Source organism: Prionailurus viverrinus, chromosome D1, assembly GCF_022837055.1.
Source record: "Prionailurus viverrinus isolate Anna chromosome D1, UM_Priviv_1.0, whole genome shotgun sequence".
Classification (NCBI taxonomy): Eukaryota; Metazoa; Chordata; class Mammalia; order Carnivora; family Felidae; genus Prionailurus; species Prionailurus viverrinus.
The window spans coordinates 39,307,441-39,323,514 of NC_062570.1; the positions used below are offsets into that span (position 1 = coordinate 39,307,441).

General features: G+C 46.3%; 1 protein-coding gene across 1 annotated transcript; it reads right to left on the minus strand.

Annotated features, from left to right (window-relative positions):
* Positions 1-447: 447 nt before the first annotated feature.
* On the minus strand, positions 448-11,615 carry FUT4 (fucosyltransferase 4). Its single transcript, XM_047823194.1, has 6 exons — positions 11,599-11,615; positions 9,874-9,927; positions 8,228-8,258; positions 7,439-7,513; positions 2,980-3,226; positions 448-2,846 (listed from the first exon to the last, which is right to left on the minus strand). Exons 1-6 carry the CDS (start codon positions 11,613-11,615, stop codon positions 1,273-1,275), a joined length of 1,998 nt encoding a protein of 665 aa, XP_047679150.1. The 3' UTR covers positions 448-1,272.
* Between the last annotated feature and the right edge of the window lie 4,459 nt (positions 11,616-16,074).

Here is a 16,074-nt window from a genome sequence, read left to right on the forward strand (position 1 = left end):
GCAGACTAGGAGGGGAACCAGCCGGCCCCGGGGAGAATGGCAGATTTATATTTTAACAAAAAACCACGGCTCATTGCAGGCACTAATTTAGTTCCATTCCCTAGCAATTAAACATTTAACTGAAAACTGACGGAAACAAAAACTGCCATTAATAGACACCACGAAACTTTTTTCCTTTTGCCATGATTCCATATTGCGGTACAATCTCTTTCTCCGTCCTGCAGACAGGTACTTCCGGCAGTACGTTCCTGCTTAATTTTCCAGTAAAACGATACAAACAAATAACTTTGTGGAAAGTGGCACTGCGGCTTCCTTCTCTTCTGTTGGTAAACACGGGCTGGTTTTCTGGACAGAGGGGAGAAGAAGGTCGCTTCTGCTTTTTTCACATCTCTAATTTTAATACGCTTTTTAAAAATTTTGGTTATAGAAAAACAGACACAGAGGAAATAAGTTAGGAGATGCTTATTCACATTGTAAAGGGATTCTCCAGAGGATTGCATTAAACACTGACCTCTCCTAAAGCAGTGAATTGGGGATTTGATTTAAAAGCAGTGTTTCAAAAATACGTGTGTGTAAAGTGAGGTACACCTGTATATTCATCCTAACTCTTCCCCAAGGGCAATCTAGCATCGGCTTTGTACTCATACGGCAGGGGAACAAACAGTACTTGTTAAGGAACAGTCCATGGATCATTGGACCACCCTCCTCACCGTTTTTTAGGAGATGAGGCTTTGAGGAAGTCATGAGACCCACTTGCGGCCACAGTCCTTTCACTATTCTGCAACAAGGCTCCTTCTGGAAGGGGGGGGCTTGCTACACATTCACCCAGTGCAATGTGAGTCAAGGAGCAGTGTGTATGGATTTGGATTCAGCACAGGCCACCTATATAGCCCGTGACAGATGAGGAAAAAAAGAGCAACTGACTCAAAGGCTTCTGGTAGTTAAGCTACTGTTTCACCTCGTCCTGGTTACAAGGTGAGGGAGGGCTCCCTTCTTCACCGGTGAACACTGATGCCCACCTACAGCAGACAGAGCCCAACTGCTAGCTGTGCAAAAAAAAAAAAAAACAAACCCAAAAAAACAAACAAAAAAACAAAACCATGAGAACCAGGGATCCTTCCTACCCAGTCTTTATGCTGAATCATATTAATTGGTAAATCACCTTTCCCCCGTAGAGTAAAAATGAGTGTTTGGAAAATTCGACCAGCCAAGGAGATGCACAGCTGAGGGTCAAAAGTTGACAATCTGACCTCCCTGGGTCACACCGGGGTTTCACCGCTCAAACCAGCGAGCCAAATTGCGTATGCTCTTGGGCCGGTCCCCGGCGCTCTGCACAGCCTGGCAGGCCCGGCACCAAGGCTCGTCCCAGAAGGAGGTGATGTGCACGGCGTAGCTCCTGCGCCAGCTGAAGTAGCGACGGTAGACTGCTGGGTTTCGGTCGAGGAAGAGCAGGTAGGCAGCCAGGGAGGAGGCACTAGGGAAGTCGTCTACGTGGATGAAGGCACCGCGGGGCATGAAGCGTTCATAATTGGCACGGTCGGGGCCCAGCACCACGGGCACGGCCCCGGCCAGCAACGCGTTGCGCCAGAGCTTCTCGGTGATGTAATCCAGGTGCTGCGAGTTCTCAAAGGCCAGGTAGAACTTGTAGCGGGCCACTGTGTGCAGAAGGCCAATGCTGGGCACCGGCCGGCCAGGCCCGCTCCTGCCGAACACGTCCACCGACACATGCTGGCTCAGCTGGTGGTAGTACCGGACCCGGGCCTGGCGCTCATCCCAGTTGCTCACCACCCAGGCCACCAGCCCCCGTTTCCGGGCCAGCGGCGGGGCCAGGCCTAGCGGCTGGTCGCTGGGATGGGTCCTGGGGTAGAGGTACCCGTAAGGCACGAAGACGTCCGAGTCGGCCCTGTAGGAGAGGGTCCAGTTGAAGAGGTTCCCCGCCAGGTTCCGCAAGCCCGGGGAGTGGGAGGGCGACTCGAAGTTCATCCACACCCAGCGCTGGCCCGGGGGCCTGAGGCCCGAGGTGGCCAGGGCTTCGGCGGCCACCGCCTCCTCGTCGTCCAACACCCGCAACTCCAGCTCATCTGCCCCGCGCACCGGGGCGCCCCAGGGCGGGGGCCAGTCACGGGGTTCCTTCACGAGGTCACGGTGGTGGAAAAGCACCGCCTGGGCCTCCCCATAGGCCGCACGGTCGGTGAGCAGGCGGCAGCCGCTGATGTTGAAGCGCAGCCAGCAGTCCGGGGGCGGCCTCGCGCCGCTGTCGCGCCCCGCGAAGGGTTCCCACCACAGCAGCACGGCCACCGGCCGCGGCGGGGCGGAGGATGCCCAGGGCAGCGGCGGCAGCTGCCTCCAGCAGCAGAAGGCGGCCAGAGCGGTGCACAGCAGGCCGGCCGCCGCCACCGCGGAGGCGCTCGGCAGAAGCCCCCGGCCCCGGCGCCGCCCGAAGCGCCGGCCGGCCTCCCGGCCCCACGGCGCCCCCATGGCGCGCGCAGGCACGGCCGCCGCCGCTCGCCGCGCGTCCGCAGGCGTGGGGCCGCGGCGCCCGCTCTCATGCTGCCGCTGCGGCTCTGGCCGTCGTTGCCGCTCGCCGCCGGCCCTGGAGCGGGAGAGGGCGGTCCCGGAATCCCAAGGCTCGCGGGCCCGGCACTCCTCCCGAACAGTCCCCGCGGGGCGCGCCGCCAGGGCTGAGTGCGCGGCCCGGGCAGCCCCGCCGGGCGCCGCCCCGTCCCTCCCCTCCACCGCGCCCCCGGCCCGACCGGCACTGCCGGCCCCGGGCGTTTCCTGCCGCGCCTCCGCCCGTCCCCGCCCCGTCCAGGACTCCCAGACCTTCGGCCGCGCCGCCCGGGCCCCTCACCAGCTCTCCGGACCCCACCTCGGGGGGTCCCGGGCCTTTCCGCGCGCCCAGCTCCCTGGCCTTGAGCCCGGGCCTGCCCGCGGCTCCCTCCCAGCGGCGCCCCGGTGTTCAGTCGCGGTGGCCTGCACCTTCGCCTTCCAGAGGGAGGACCCGGTTCGTCGCTGGGCGCGTGCAGAGGGCGCTAGAGCGGACTCGTGGAGAAGGCGGGCCGGGGGTGCCGAGTCCCCGGGCGTCGGGACGGAAGATCGAGTCCGCTTCCTTCCTCGCCGCCCTGCGGTGGCCAGCGACGCCTGCCGGAGGGAGGGAGCGCGAGAGGCCGCGGAAACGTGCGGGCTGCGGCGCGGCCACGGCGGCGGTGACCGTGACCTCGTGACCCTCCGAGACAGGCCAGTGGCGCGACCCACAGGGGTTGTGCGTTTGTGAAAGCAAGTTTTCAGGGTGGATGGTTTAATCCCACTGCCATAAGAACGTTCCCTCCCCTCCGCCTTCCTCCCCAGCAGAGGATCAGAAGAATAAACGTTTTCTGAGCAATCTGAAACATTCTTTTCCCTCACTCCACCTCTAAATACTCCTCACTGCCGGCCCAGAACGTTCTTGGTACAAGGGCGAGGAGGACTCTGAAACCAAAGATAAACATATGGCCCTTTGAGCCTTTGTCCTCCAGGAAATTACTGCTTGGTCCGGGAGTTGAATGAATGAACGTGACTATTAAGTTTTATTAAGCACTGAAGAAACAATTAATGTACTCGTGAAGATTACGCACTCTGGACTATAATAAAATGATGGCTAAGATAAATATTAGAGCACCCAAGTTTTGGCTATAAAAGGTGAGTAGCTCACAGCTGCTTCCACTGTTATCAGTGAGTCAACAATCCAGGCATCCATTTCAACAGTCAGTTGAGCAATTTTTTTTTTTTTCCTACAAGTTGTATTTGAATTTCTAGGTTTAGGCCTTCATTTATGTCATTTAACGGTTTTTCAGCAAAATTCCAAATAGGCCATAGGTGGGCTGCTGACCTAAGGAGATGAGGCAGTTTGGGGAGAATTTTTAGTATTCGACAGCTGTGCATTGCCAGCACCCCAGCCCAGTGCCATATTGAGTTACAGGATGTTAGAGGAGAAATGGATTTGCTGGGAATGGGGCCAACCTGTCGGTCGGGTGTGTTTGATGTTATGCATACAGAAAAAACAAACAAACAAACAAACTTGGATTTGCCATTAGGATTTACCAGGAAGAACTTTTTCATTAAAAATCAAGTACAGAGGGGGTACCTGGGTGGCTCAGTCAGTTGAGCATCACACTCTTGATTTCTGCTCAGGTCATGATCTCACAGTTCATGGGATTGAGCCCCCCACCCTCTTGGGCTCTGTGCTGACAGGGTGGAGCCTGCTTGGGATTCTGCCTCTTCCTGTCTCTCTCTCTCTCTCTCTGGCCGTTTGTGTACACATGCTCTCTCTCAAAATAAATATTTTTAAAAATCAAGTATAGATTTCGAAAGCTTCTATAAAGATGGTTTCATGTGGCACTGCCTTCTGGCCCACAGGGACAATTTGGGAGCCGGATAGCATTAGATGTTCTGGCTATACCTACTTTCTCCTACACACTAAAACTTGTTATAATGTTGTGGAGTTTTTATTTTTTATTTTTTAATTTCATGGTATAATTTTTAAGCTACTTAACCAAATTGTCATTGGAGTTATGAATTTCAGTTCCACTCTGTTATTTTTTTTTAATGTTTATTTATTTTTGAGACAATGTGAGAGACAGAGTGCAAGCAGCAGAGGGGTAGAGAGAGGGAGACACAGAATCTGAAGCGGGCTCCAGGCTCTGAGCTGTCAGCCCAGAGCCCGATGTGGGGCTCGAACTCAAGAACCGTGAGATCATGACCTGAGCCGAAGTCAGATGCTTAACCGACTGAGCCACTCTGTTATTTTTAATTCTAAAAAAAAGCTATAAATGCCCAAGTGTTTCCTTCTTCAACCAAAAGAAGGGAAGGATATATTGGCTTTTCTTGTTATGCAATTCAAAAACCTGTATATTTATGCACATTCCTCCCCCACTTGAAGTAAATAAGACATCACAGATAGAGGCTAACGTTGTATCCAGCACATGGTAGGTAAGCATTTGGTAAATGTTAACCTGCTTCCTTGCTTCCTTCCCCCACTCCCAATTTTCCTGTAAGCCCTTCAGATATTCCAATTAAACCAATTTTTATGGGCAGAATGGCTCCTATCTCATGAATATCAATTTCCATAGTATCTACTTACCTTGGTAGAGTGAGGGATGACCAACTCCGACTTTAGTCTTATCTTGATGTTGGGGAAAGGGATACCTGGCAGGAGGGTGTAGTTGGATCAATGGAAACCAATCATGACTCCTCTACAAACAACTGATTGAAGATCATACTCATTGATTTATTCCCTGAGCAACGGTTTGTTCTTATTTTAGAGGGATGGAAAGGAGGAAAGGTGTTAAGTAACAAAGCCAGGTGTTCTCATTTATTTATTTAACCAGTTAGGAACCTGGACTGAAAAATACCATTTCTACCTTCAAGAATCTGAAACAGTGCAGAGAGAAAGAATTATAGAAGGCTTTGAGAAGGTGGTTCCTGGAGTAATTAGGAACGATTCAAATTGGGAACAGGGCTGAGATGTTCGTCTAAACAGAAGGAGCAGCATAGCAACAGCCAAACGGGGTGAAGATGGTAGGTTAGAAATCACTAGGGTTTGGGGCGCCTGGGTGGCGCAGTCGGTTAAACGTCCGACTTCAGCTCAGGTCACGATCTCGCGGTCCCTGAGTTCGAGCCCCGCGTCAGGCTCTCAGCTGATGGCTCGGAGCCTGGAGCCTGTTTCCGATTCTGTGTCTCCCTCTCTCTCTGCCCCCCCTCCCCCGTTCATGCTCTGTCTCTCTCTGTCTCAAAAATAAATTAAAAAACGTTATAAAATTAAGAAATCACTAGGGTTTTAGTTTGACTAAGGAGATGGGGTTTTATCCTGAGGGCTGTTGAGAGTCCTCGAAAGGTTTTAGAAAGCAAAGGATCAATATAATGAGTGTTTTTAAAAGATCTTTTGCCAGGTATCTGGGTGGCTCAGTTGGTTAAGCATTCAACCCTTGATCTCAGGTCTTGATCTCAAGGTTGTGAGTTCAAGCCCCACATTGGGCTAGAAGCCTACTTAAAAAACAAAACAAACAAAAAAAAAACTCATTTGCGAGGGGAGGTGAGTATATGGAAGTTGACATGAGATAGTCTCCTGGTGTGCTGGCCATGTTCATTGATATAGGCACTGGTTAATTGGGTATGTTTTGTTGAGTAAATTCATTAAGCTTCAGACTTATATATGTGTTTTTATGTGTGTATATTATACTTCAGTAAAATGTTTCTAAGAAAAAAAAAATCATTCTTTCATTAGTAAAGATGAATTGGGAGTAAGGACCAGGATAAGAACACAAGTATCTAATCCAGTTGGAAAACCGTTGGTATAATTCAGATATGAAACAAAATGCCTGAACTGAGATAGATGTGAGAATGAGACTAAATTAAAATTAAAGGAGAATCAATTCAGAGATAGTTAGGAGGCCCTTCCTCCAGGAAGCCTTCCTGGACCCCCATGTGCACAAATGTAGGGTAGGTTACATGACTCTCCTGTGTGCTCCCATATAGACATCGTTCAGAATATCATGGGGCCGGGACCATATTTCATTCACAACTCCATCCCTAGCACTGAACCAGGCATCTAGTAGTTTTCATCATTTCACTGAACACTTGTTGAATGAATGAAGGCTCTTAATGTATTGCTGAAATAATCTGTTGGTAAATGTGTTCCCCACTATAAAGTGTGTAAGTATCAGGAAAAATTGGCTATGTGAATGATTTGCTGTGACGTGAAGAAGCCCCTGAAGCTTTCAAGTGTAAATGCTACACATGAATTAGAGCCGTGATGACCAGCATCAGAAGCTCCATCAAATAAGGCTGACTCTCATTGGCCCAACCTGCACCAAGTGTCATTCTTGAAACAATCACTGTGATCTGGAGATGTGGACTCTCTTTAGATACTCTTGTGGAGCTACAGGGTAGGTTTACCTAAACTTCGTGGACCAACAGCGGAGGGAGTTCCCCAAAGGGAAATGCTGTTATCTGAAGAGGACGGGGATAGTGGGCGGGCCAAAACAATTGTTTTCTAATCAGTAAGCAATTGTTATTCTAAATGCTAAAATTGTTATTCTATGATTCTTAGAATTTTAAGATTTCTATGATCCTCTTTAATTTGGTAACGATAAACCAAAGTATTTCTTGTGTAGTTAAAGGACTCTCAGTTTCCAAGGAATATTACACAGGAAGAACTGGCTTTCCATTGCAAGTATGAAGACAACAAGGTCAGGTGTAAAGAAGGGCTTCTGGACTCTGAGGATTGCTAACGCGGTGTAGAGGAGAAGTCCATAAATTAAGGCCTATTTTATCAAGCCAAGTGAGTAATCAGCGCACAGCGTGTCCGAGGATGATCTATTCAGTTCCAAAACTTGATATAGGACAGAATTCTTTGAGACCAAGGGCAAGGACAACTCTGGTTGCTACAAGTCTAACTCACTCTTGGCTCTTCCTCGGGGAAATGGTACATTTGCAGCCCGTCCTGGGACTCCTCACCAAAGACATTTGATATTTCCTAGGAATCCCCAGAACACATTCTGACTGCCTCAGGCCTTTCCACCGGCACCAAGCTGCCAGCTGGGCTCCACAAGGCCACCCTCAGATGGGTTCTTCTCTCTGGATGGATTTGAGATTCCTGTGACTCAACATTGACCTGCTCAGTATACTTTCCAGTTTTTTCCTTGAAGAGAGAAAAGGGCAATCCAGAGCCCCTCCCCATATTCTGTACTTACAAGGAAGTGGGGAGCAGTCTGTGAGAAGGAAGGTGTGCCTGGAAAGGCTAACCCGGTTGCAAGTAGGTGGAGATTGTTTCCTTTGTCAGGCATAATTCTTTAACTGTGCGTAATTGGGCAGTTGAGTGTGGAGATGATTGTTAGTTAAAGATTGTTAAGAATTGTGTAAATTCAACGACAATCCCCAATTTATTATTCATTGCCCTGTGAAACCATTGGTAGAAAAACAAGCCTAATACCAATTTATAAGGTCTTCTCTTTTTACCCAAGTGCAAAACGTTACTGGCCCTGAAAGGCGTTGTCGCGAAGAGACAATATATGAGAACATACTGTATTTACTTTAGGGTGTTACTCTTTATGTACTCGAGTTCCTCTTGCACACTTCCTTGACTGAAGAGTGATACAAGAATGTTGGGTGTTCCGAGAAATGTACATAGTGAAATTTCAATTACTGTTAGAAAGATTTATATAATTCTTTAAATATTGGCAGGATTTACCTCTGCATTTTTCTTGTTAAACTGCTTCCTCCTAGAATAGACATTATTTGTAGTCACATGTGAAAGTTATGGAATACAAGACTTACGCAAAAGAAAGTAAAGGGCGCAAGGGTGGCTCAGTGGGTTAAGCGTCCGACTCTTGATTTCAGCTCAGGTCATGCTCTCACCTTCGTGAGATCAAGCCCTGCGCCAGGCTCTGCACTGACAGGAAGGAGCCTGCTTGGGATTCTCTCTGTCCCTCTCTCTGCCCCTACACCACCCTCAAAAAATAAATTAATGGAATAAAAAAAAAGAAAGTTATTTTGACATCGAAATAAGTATGTTAACATCACACAGTGCAATGCCTGGCAACGTGAGGTGTTTCATAAATATTTATTAAATACATGAGTAGATGAATGAATGAACACCACTCTTAATTCTACATTTTAGGAGACACTTACAAAACAATTTCATTTCTGCATTCATAAAGGTTATGCAAAAGACTTTGGACTCTAAGGGTGCCTGGCTGGTTCAGTTGGTGGAGCGAGTGACTCTTGATCTCATGGTTGTGAGTTCGAGCCCCACATTAGGTATAGAGATTACTTAAGAATAAAAATCTTTAAAAAAAAAAAAAGATTGAACTCTAAAATAATTACTAAGAAAATAATACAACAGAAGTGTCGGGTACATCTTGTAAAGTAGCACACTGGCCTCCCCAAACCCCCTCCAGGTTCACCAGCACTATCCTTCTACCCCAATCCCAAGTCTCACTTGACTAAAGCAAGTTAGGACAAATCCTACACAATCACAGAAATTCAAACATATCAACACTAGGCTTTTCTATGGTACCTGCCCCACATTAGTACTTATGTGTGTGGCTATGCTCAAGGCAACCAGATCCTAACTCAGGACCAGACCTTAACTCTGGGAGGCACCCCCCACCCTCTGCAGATGGAGGAAAGGATGTTGACTACCTGTCCCCCACCCCTTGTCCTGACCCCACTTCTCACACAGTCCCAGGGCACACTTCATGAAAGAAAATGGAGAGAAGATACATTTTTTTTTTTTTCCCCTGGAAGTCAGGTAATTCTGCCTTGACCAGTAAATTTCCCTCAAGTAGCCAATCAGAATAGAACGGTGCTCAGACCAGGCTCCATCACTCTCGTTCCTGTGATTCTACTTCTAAAAAGGGGTTGAGGCACTTGCAATATTAAGAAATACTTGTTGGGTGACAATGAACAAATTAGTGGCACACAAATGATTTTGGAAAGGCACGGAAAATGAAAGGGTAAGTCTAGATTGCTCATATGGCAAGGGAAGAAACATTCCTGAAGAAGTAAGACAGTCACGTATTTATGATTCCAGGCCACACTTACTGTGGCCAAAGAAACCACAGCCCAGAAACCTTACATGCTGCATAAAGTTGAAATCCCATTAATAAGGCTGGTTATAATAGGATTATTTTCAACCGCTCCGAAAGGAACATTCGGTCTGTACTCACCCTGAGAAACATTTAGTGCAATTCAATGAACATTTGGTCTTGGGGAAAAGAGGACAGGTGAATAAACACTGCCCTAACTATCTAACTGCATGGCAAGAGCTTCTTCTGTGCTGGCAGCACCACGGGGCTCTGCATAAAAAGCAACTTCTTTCTCGAGTGAGCTCACTGTGCAAAGACTTCATTTCCTGGATCATCCAAGGCAGCAGCGAAACAGCGGCAACTGTTAAAGTCAGAGAAGAGAAATCAGATGTGAACGAAAGTGGTAGATGCTCTCTGATCGCCCGTTCACGGAGCCCACCGCTCCTCACTCCCACCACTGACCCGCTGTTTTGCCTCCCAGCGCCCTTGAAGCTCTCCTGGCCCCTTTCCCAGTCCACAGTTTGAGCAAGATTGATGGGGATTGTTGATAGACGATTTTGATGTGACAGGATTTGCTGTGTGCCTTTGAAAGGTGAAAAACTTCAGTTTTTCTTTGGTACATTTTGGCATGGCACCTTTGTCATGATCAGCTTGTAGAGCTATTGTTTTGTTTGTTTGTTTTCTAAAGGGTTTTCCAAACAACACAGCACGGAGAATTGTCCGACATTGACACCTGCCGGGCTACATTAGGGGCAGACCTTGTTTGGGCTTAGAACACTGCAAAAGCTGTAACTTCATGCGATAACATTTACTGAAGACCAATTATGTGGAAGTCCTTGAGGTATATCTGAACAGACAAACATTTCTGCCCTGGTAGGAGATGCTAGCTATTTATTACACTCAATCCACCCTGTTGAACTATAGTTTTAGAGCAATTCCAGACCTAAAGAGTCCAAAGGCTGACATCAGAACCTGGGATGTGTAAGATCTTCAGTCACTGCTGAATGCGCCTCTAGAAGCAAGACTTCCTCGATTGCCTTATCACTTTGTCCCTTGTCACCTCTGCATTGATCAAGTGTCACTCTCCGAGTAGAAGGTTGTTTTAGGCCACCTATCTTTGCACCTTTCTCATCTCCGCTTACAACTAGTTAGGCAAGGTTCGTCAGTTTGCCAAGGAAGTTTTTCTTTTTTTTTTTTTTTTAATTTTTTTTTAACGTTTATTTATTTTTGAGACAGAGAGAGACAGAGCATGAATGGGGGAGGGTCAGAGAGAGGGAGACACAGAATCTGAAACAGGCTCCAGGCTCTGAGCTGTCAGCCCAGAGCCCGACGCGGGGCTCGAACTCACGGACCGTGAGATCATGACCTGAGCCGAAGTCGGCCGCTTAACCGACTGAGCCACCCAGGCGCCCCAACCAAGGAAGTTTTTCATGTGAAAGGGAAGCAAGTTTCTGCTGGGGAAAGAGGGTAGACCTGAGTCTCTCCTCCCAGTAGATTCTACTCTCTCTCTCTTAGTGACAGAGATGTGGAATTATAAACCAGAGTCAAGCGGTTTAGCCCACATACATGTGCTTCAAGCAGGCGCTATAATTAAGCCAGACAAAACTAAAGCCAGTTTTATTAGTAAGCATTCTTTTAGTTGCAGTTATAGTGACTTACTGGAGGCAGCTCTGGATCGGGGGCGGGGAAAAAAGGCAGGATGGGGGGCAAAACGTATTAACAGGTGAGAAGTGAGTCTCACAGAAACCCACTTCTAAAAATTTTTATTAACACTATTTTTAAAGTGTTTATTTATTTTTGAGAGAGAGAGCAGGTGAGGGTCAAAGAGAGAGAAAGGCAGAGAATCCCAAGCAGGCTTGTGCTGTCAATGCAGAGCCTGACTCGGGGCTCAAGCCCAAGAACCCTGAGATCATGACCTGAGCCAAAATCTAGAGTCGGACATTTAACCAACTGAGCCACCCCGGTGCCCTAACTCTCAATTTTCAGTCTTTGGCAGCAAGAATCCAACTGGGCCACCCTGGGCTTTGTCTACCTGGTGAACTTAGCCATGGCCGAGAACAGAGTCCAAGGCAGTGTGGTCAGTGGATTAGTGGGGGCAGGGAGTCAGGGATACGGTGGTGGTGAGCTAGTCTCAGAGGAAGGAACACCTTTGTGAGCTGAACCGTTCTGGAGAGGTGACTAACTCCTGTGTTTGTTTTGTTTTTTAATAAAGATGACCAAGGGAGGTCTTCCTCAGCCTTTCAATTATTTCCATGAATAAATGCTTCCTTATATCTAAAGTAAATCCTTGAAAACAACATATTATGAAATACTTTACACGTAGAAAAAATAGGGTGATGAATCCCAAATTCCCCTTAAGGCTCAACAATTGCTAAGATTACTCACATAGGGGCACCTGGGTGGCTCGGTCGATTGAGCGTCTGGCTTTGGCTCAGGTCACGATCCCACAGTTTGTGGGTTCGAGCCCCGCATCGGGCTCTGTGCTGACAGCTCAGAGCCTGGACTGCTTCGGATTCTGTCTCTCTTTCTCTCTGCCCCTCCCCTGCTTGTGCTCTGTCTCTGTCTCTGTCTCTCTCAAAAGTAAACATTAAAAAAAAAAAAGACTACCCACATATGCTTCTTTTAACCCCTTTTCTTTTATTTCTGATGTATTTTTAAAGTTTATTTATTTATTTTGAGAGAGAGTGCATGCACACGTGTGCAAGCAGAGGAGGAACAGAGAGAGAGAATCCCAAGCAGACTCCACACTGTCAGCACAGAGCCAGACGTGGGGCTGGGTCTCACCAACTGTGTGATCATGACCTGAGCCAAACTCAAGAGTGGGGTGTTCAATCAACTGAGCCACCCAGGTGCCCCTTATTTTCTACTTCTAATTTTTTTTCTTTCTTTCTTTTTTCTTTCTTTCTTTCTTTTTTTTTAGTTAACATACAATGAAATATTGGTTTCAGGAGTAGAATTCAGTGATTCATCGCTTGCTTACAACACCAGGTGCTCACCGTAACAAGGGCCCTCCTTAGTACCCATCACCCATCTAGCTCATTTCCCACCCATCTCCCTCCGCCAACCCATAGTTTATTCTCTACCATTAAGAGTCTCTTGTGGCTTGTTTCCCTGTCTTCTCCCCTCTCCCTATATGTTCCTCTGTTTTGTTAAATTCCACATGAGTGAAATCATATGGTATCTGTCTTTTTCTGATTGACTTATTTCACTTAGCATAATACATTCTAGCTCCCTCCACATAATTGCAAATGGCAAGATTTCATCCTTTTTGATGACTGAGTGATACACACATACATACACACACACGCACACACACACACACCACATGTTCTTTATCCATTCTTCAGTCAATGGACACTTGCACTGTCTCCATTGTTTGGTTATTTTTGATAATGCTGCTGTAAACATTGGGGTGCATGTACCCCTTCAAATTTGTACTTTTGTATCCTTTGGGCAAATACCTTATAGTGTCCTTGCTGGACAGTTCTATTTTTAGTTTCTTGAGGAACCTCCATAGTGTTCTCCAGAGTGTCTGGACCAGTTTGCATTCCCACAAACAGTGCAAGAGGGTTCCACTTTCTCTGCATTCTTGTCAACACCTGCTGGTTTTTGTGTTGTTAATTTTAGCCATTCTGACAGGTGTGGGGTGGTATCTCATCATGGTTTTGATTTGTATTTCTCTCATGATGAGGGATGTTGAGCATCTTTTCATGTGTCTGTAGCCAACTGGATGTCTTCTTTGGAAAAGTCTTCTGCCCATTTCTTAACTGGGCTATTTGTTTTTTGGGTGTTGAATTTGATAAGTTCTTTATAGATTTTGGATACTAACTCTTTATCAGAAATGTCATTTGCAAATATCTTCTCCCATTCCGTAGGCCGTGTTTAACTTTGTTGATTGTTTCCTTCCCTGTGCAGAAGTTTTTTATCTTGGTGAGGTCCCGATAGTTCATTTTTGCTTTTGTTTCCCTTGCCTGAGTCATGTCTCGTAAGAAGTTGCTGCAGCCAAGGTCAAAGAAGTTGCTGCCTATGTTCTCCTTTAGGAGAACCATTTTGAATTTATTTTTGCGTTTGGTGTAAGAAAATGTCCAGTTTCATTCTTCTGCATGTCGCTGTCCAGTTTTCCCAACACCATTTGTTGAAGAGACCGTCTTTTTTTTCCATCGGATATTCTTTTCTGCTTCATCAAAGGCTAGTTGCCCATATTGTTGTACTTCCATTTCTGGGCTTTCTATTCTGTTCCATTGATCTATGTGTCTGTTTTTGTGCCAGTACCATACTATCTTGATGACTATAGCTTTGTAATACAGCTTGAAGTCCGGAATTGTGATGCCTCCAGTTTTGTTTTTCGTTTTCAGAATTGCTTTGGCTATTCCGGGTCTTTTGTGGTTCCATAGAAGTTTGAGGATTCTTTGTTCTAGCTCTGTGAACCCACTTCTAATCTTATCATCTGTGTGGCTCACAGATACTCTTGCCACGACTATTTAGCCAAATTAGGAAGTGTGGTGCAAGCCCTATGACACCAAGTTACTCCAGAGCAACTTCAGCCTGGACTGTAAAAATTCAGGAACTCTTGGGCTGGGAGCATATAAAATGAAAACTAAAAGTGAGCAAGCTTCAAACAGCTCTAGGAAAAAAAATTTTTTTGTTTCATTTCTGACCTTAGAAGGAATGCTTCTAGTGTATTTCATCGAGTATTAAAATGGCTATTGATTTAAGATGGCTATAGATTTCTATCACTTTAAAGGAGTATCCTTGTAATTCTGGTTTTCAAAAAGTTTTTATTGAAAATGCTTATTGAATTAAAAACCAGATGTATCATATTGTAATTGTTAAAACCATCCCCTATCTTTGGCACTTCGATGGTTTCAGTTATTCACTATTATACATAATGCTTGCATGAAAAATCCTGTCCAGGAATCCAGTTAGGAAGGTGTACTATGGGGCAATGAAGAACAGAATTTAGCCACAAAAGGAGCCGGGACCTCAAACTAGAATAAGGACAGAAACCTTAGCTAGGAAACAGAGCCTTGAGATCAGTCCTTGGTGCTGGTAGCTAGCGGCTGATCAGGAAGTGGGAGACTGATGCCAAGGACCCAGCCTAGGCAGTGAGGTTGAGAATGAACAAAGGGGGGCTTGTTTATTGGGCAGGAATAGAGTGGAAGTGAGGAAGGAAATCCCTGAGAGTGAGTTTGTAAAGCCACACCTGGAGTTCAAGTGCAAACAGGACGTCATTTCTAATGGATGAATAAGTCAGCACTCCCCCACTCACTGCACTTTTTGTGGGGTATCCTAACATAGGTGCAAAAAGGTGATGGGAAGAATTTTTAGAAGGTTAAGATTTTCGATTGGTAAGAATAATGAATGCTTTACCCAACTCCTGGTAGTTTGGGGGCTGTATTTCTTGACTGATTTAAAATGTAATCTCTCCAGTTTTAGCCACTGGCCCACAGCACCATTTTTGAAGCAGCCAGCGATGGAGAATTCCATAAACATGGTGGTGGCTGGAATTGGCTTACATGTAGGATCTCTTCTGGTGTGCGTTTACTAAATGGAATTTTTTATATTAAATCTGGAAAAGTTTGGATCTTAAGAGACTATTGACTGTTTCACTGTGTAAATATTTTTAAATAGGGAAGGGACACACCCAGTCAACAAATCTTTGTTGACTTGACTTACTACATTAAAACTGAGAAATGAACTGGAGAACTGAGAACTGGAAGAAGTTTTAAGACGAGCTTAGCCCAGAAAGGAAAGAGAACGAGAGATAAGTAACCAGAATACTATGAAAAAGAATTTTAAAAAATTGTTTTAATGTTTATTTATTTTGGGGAGACAGAAAGAGCACCAACAGGGGAGGGCAGAGAGAGAGGAAGACACAGAATCTGAAGCAGGCCCCAGGCTACGAGCTGTCAGCACAGAGCCCGACACGGGGCTCGAACCCATGAAGCCCAGGATCATCACCTGAGCCAAAGTTGGACGCTTACCTGACTGAGCCACCTAGTCACCCCTATGAAAAAGAATTTTTTAAGGGGACAGGAATGAGTATTATGACAGTTATGTATAAAATGAAAGACTGAAAAACCCCAATGTCCAAAAAATAGTGATAAATGCAAAATTTTACTACATATAATTTTTAAATATAATTATCATTTAAAGTTATATGATGGATGGGAACACCTCAGGGGCTCAGTTGGTTGAGCATCTGACTCTCGATTTCAGCTTGGTTGTGGTTCCAGGCTCACAGAATCAACTCTGAGCATAGAGCCTGCTTGGGATTCTCTCTTTCCCTCTGTCCCTCTCCCCCACTAGTGCTTGCTCTCTCTGTAAAATAAAAATAAAATAGGGGTGCCTGGGTGGCTTAGTCTGTTAAGTATCCAACTCTTGGTTTCGGCTCAGGTCATGAAATGGAGCCACACTTCAGGCTCCCTGTTGAATGGGAAGCCTGCTTGGGATTTTCTCTTTTTTTCTCTCTCTCTCTGTCTCTGCCCCTCCCCGCCTCTCAAAATAA

What these genes read in the sequence shown, in the direction of transcription:
- FUT4 (XM_047823194.1), bottom strand. An exon ending in TCCCCGAGGAAGAGCCAAGA is followed by an intron (nt 3,227 to 7,438) that starts GTGAGTTAGACT and finishes CCTGTCTCGGAG; the next exon opens with GGTCACGAGGTCACGGTCAC. An exon ending in CCTCCCTCTGGAAGGCGAAG is followed by an intron (nt 2,847 to 2,979) that starts GTGCAGGCCACC and finishes AGAGCTGGTGAG; the next exon opens with GGGCCCGGGCGGCGCGGCCG.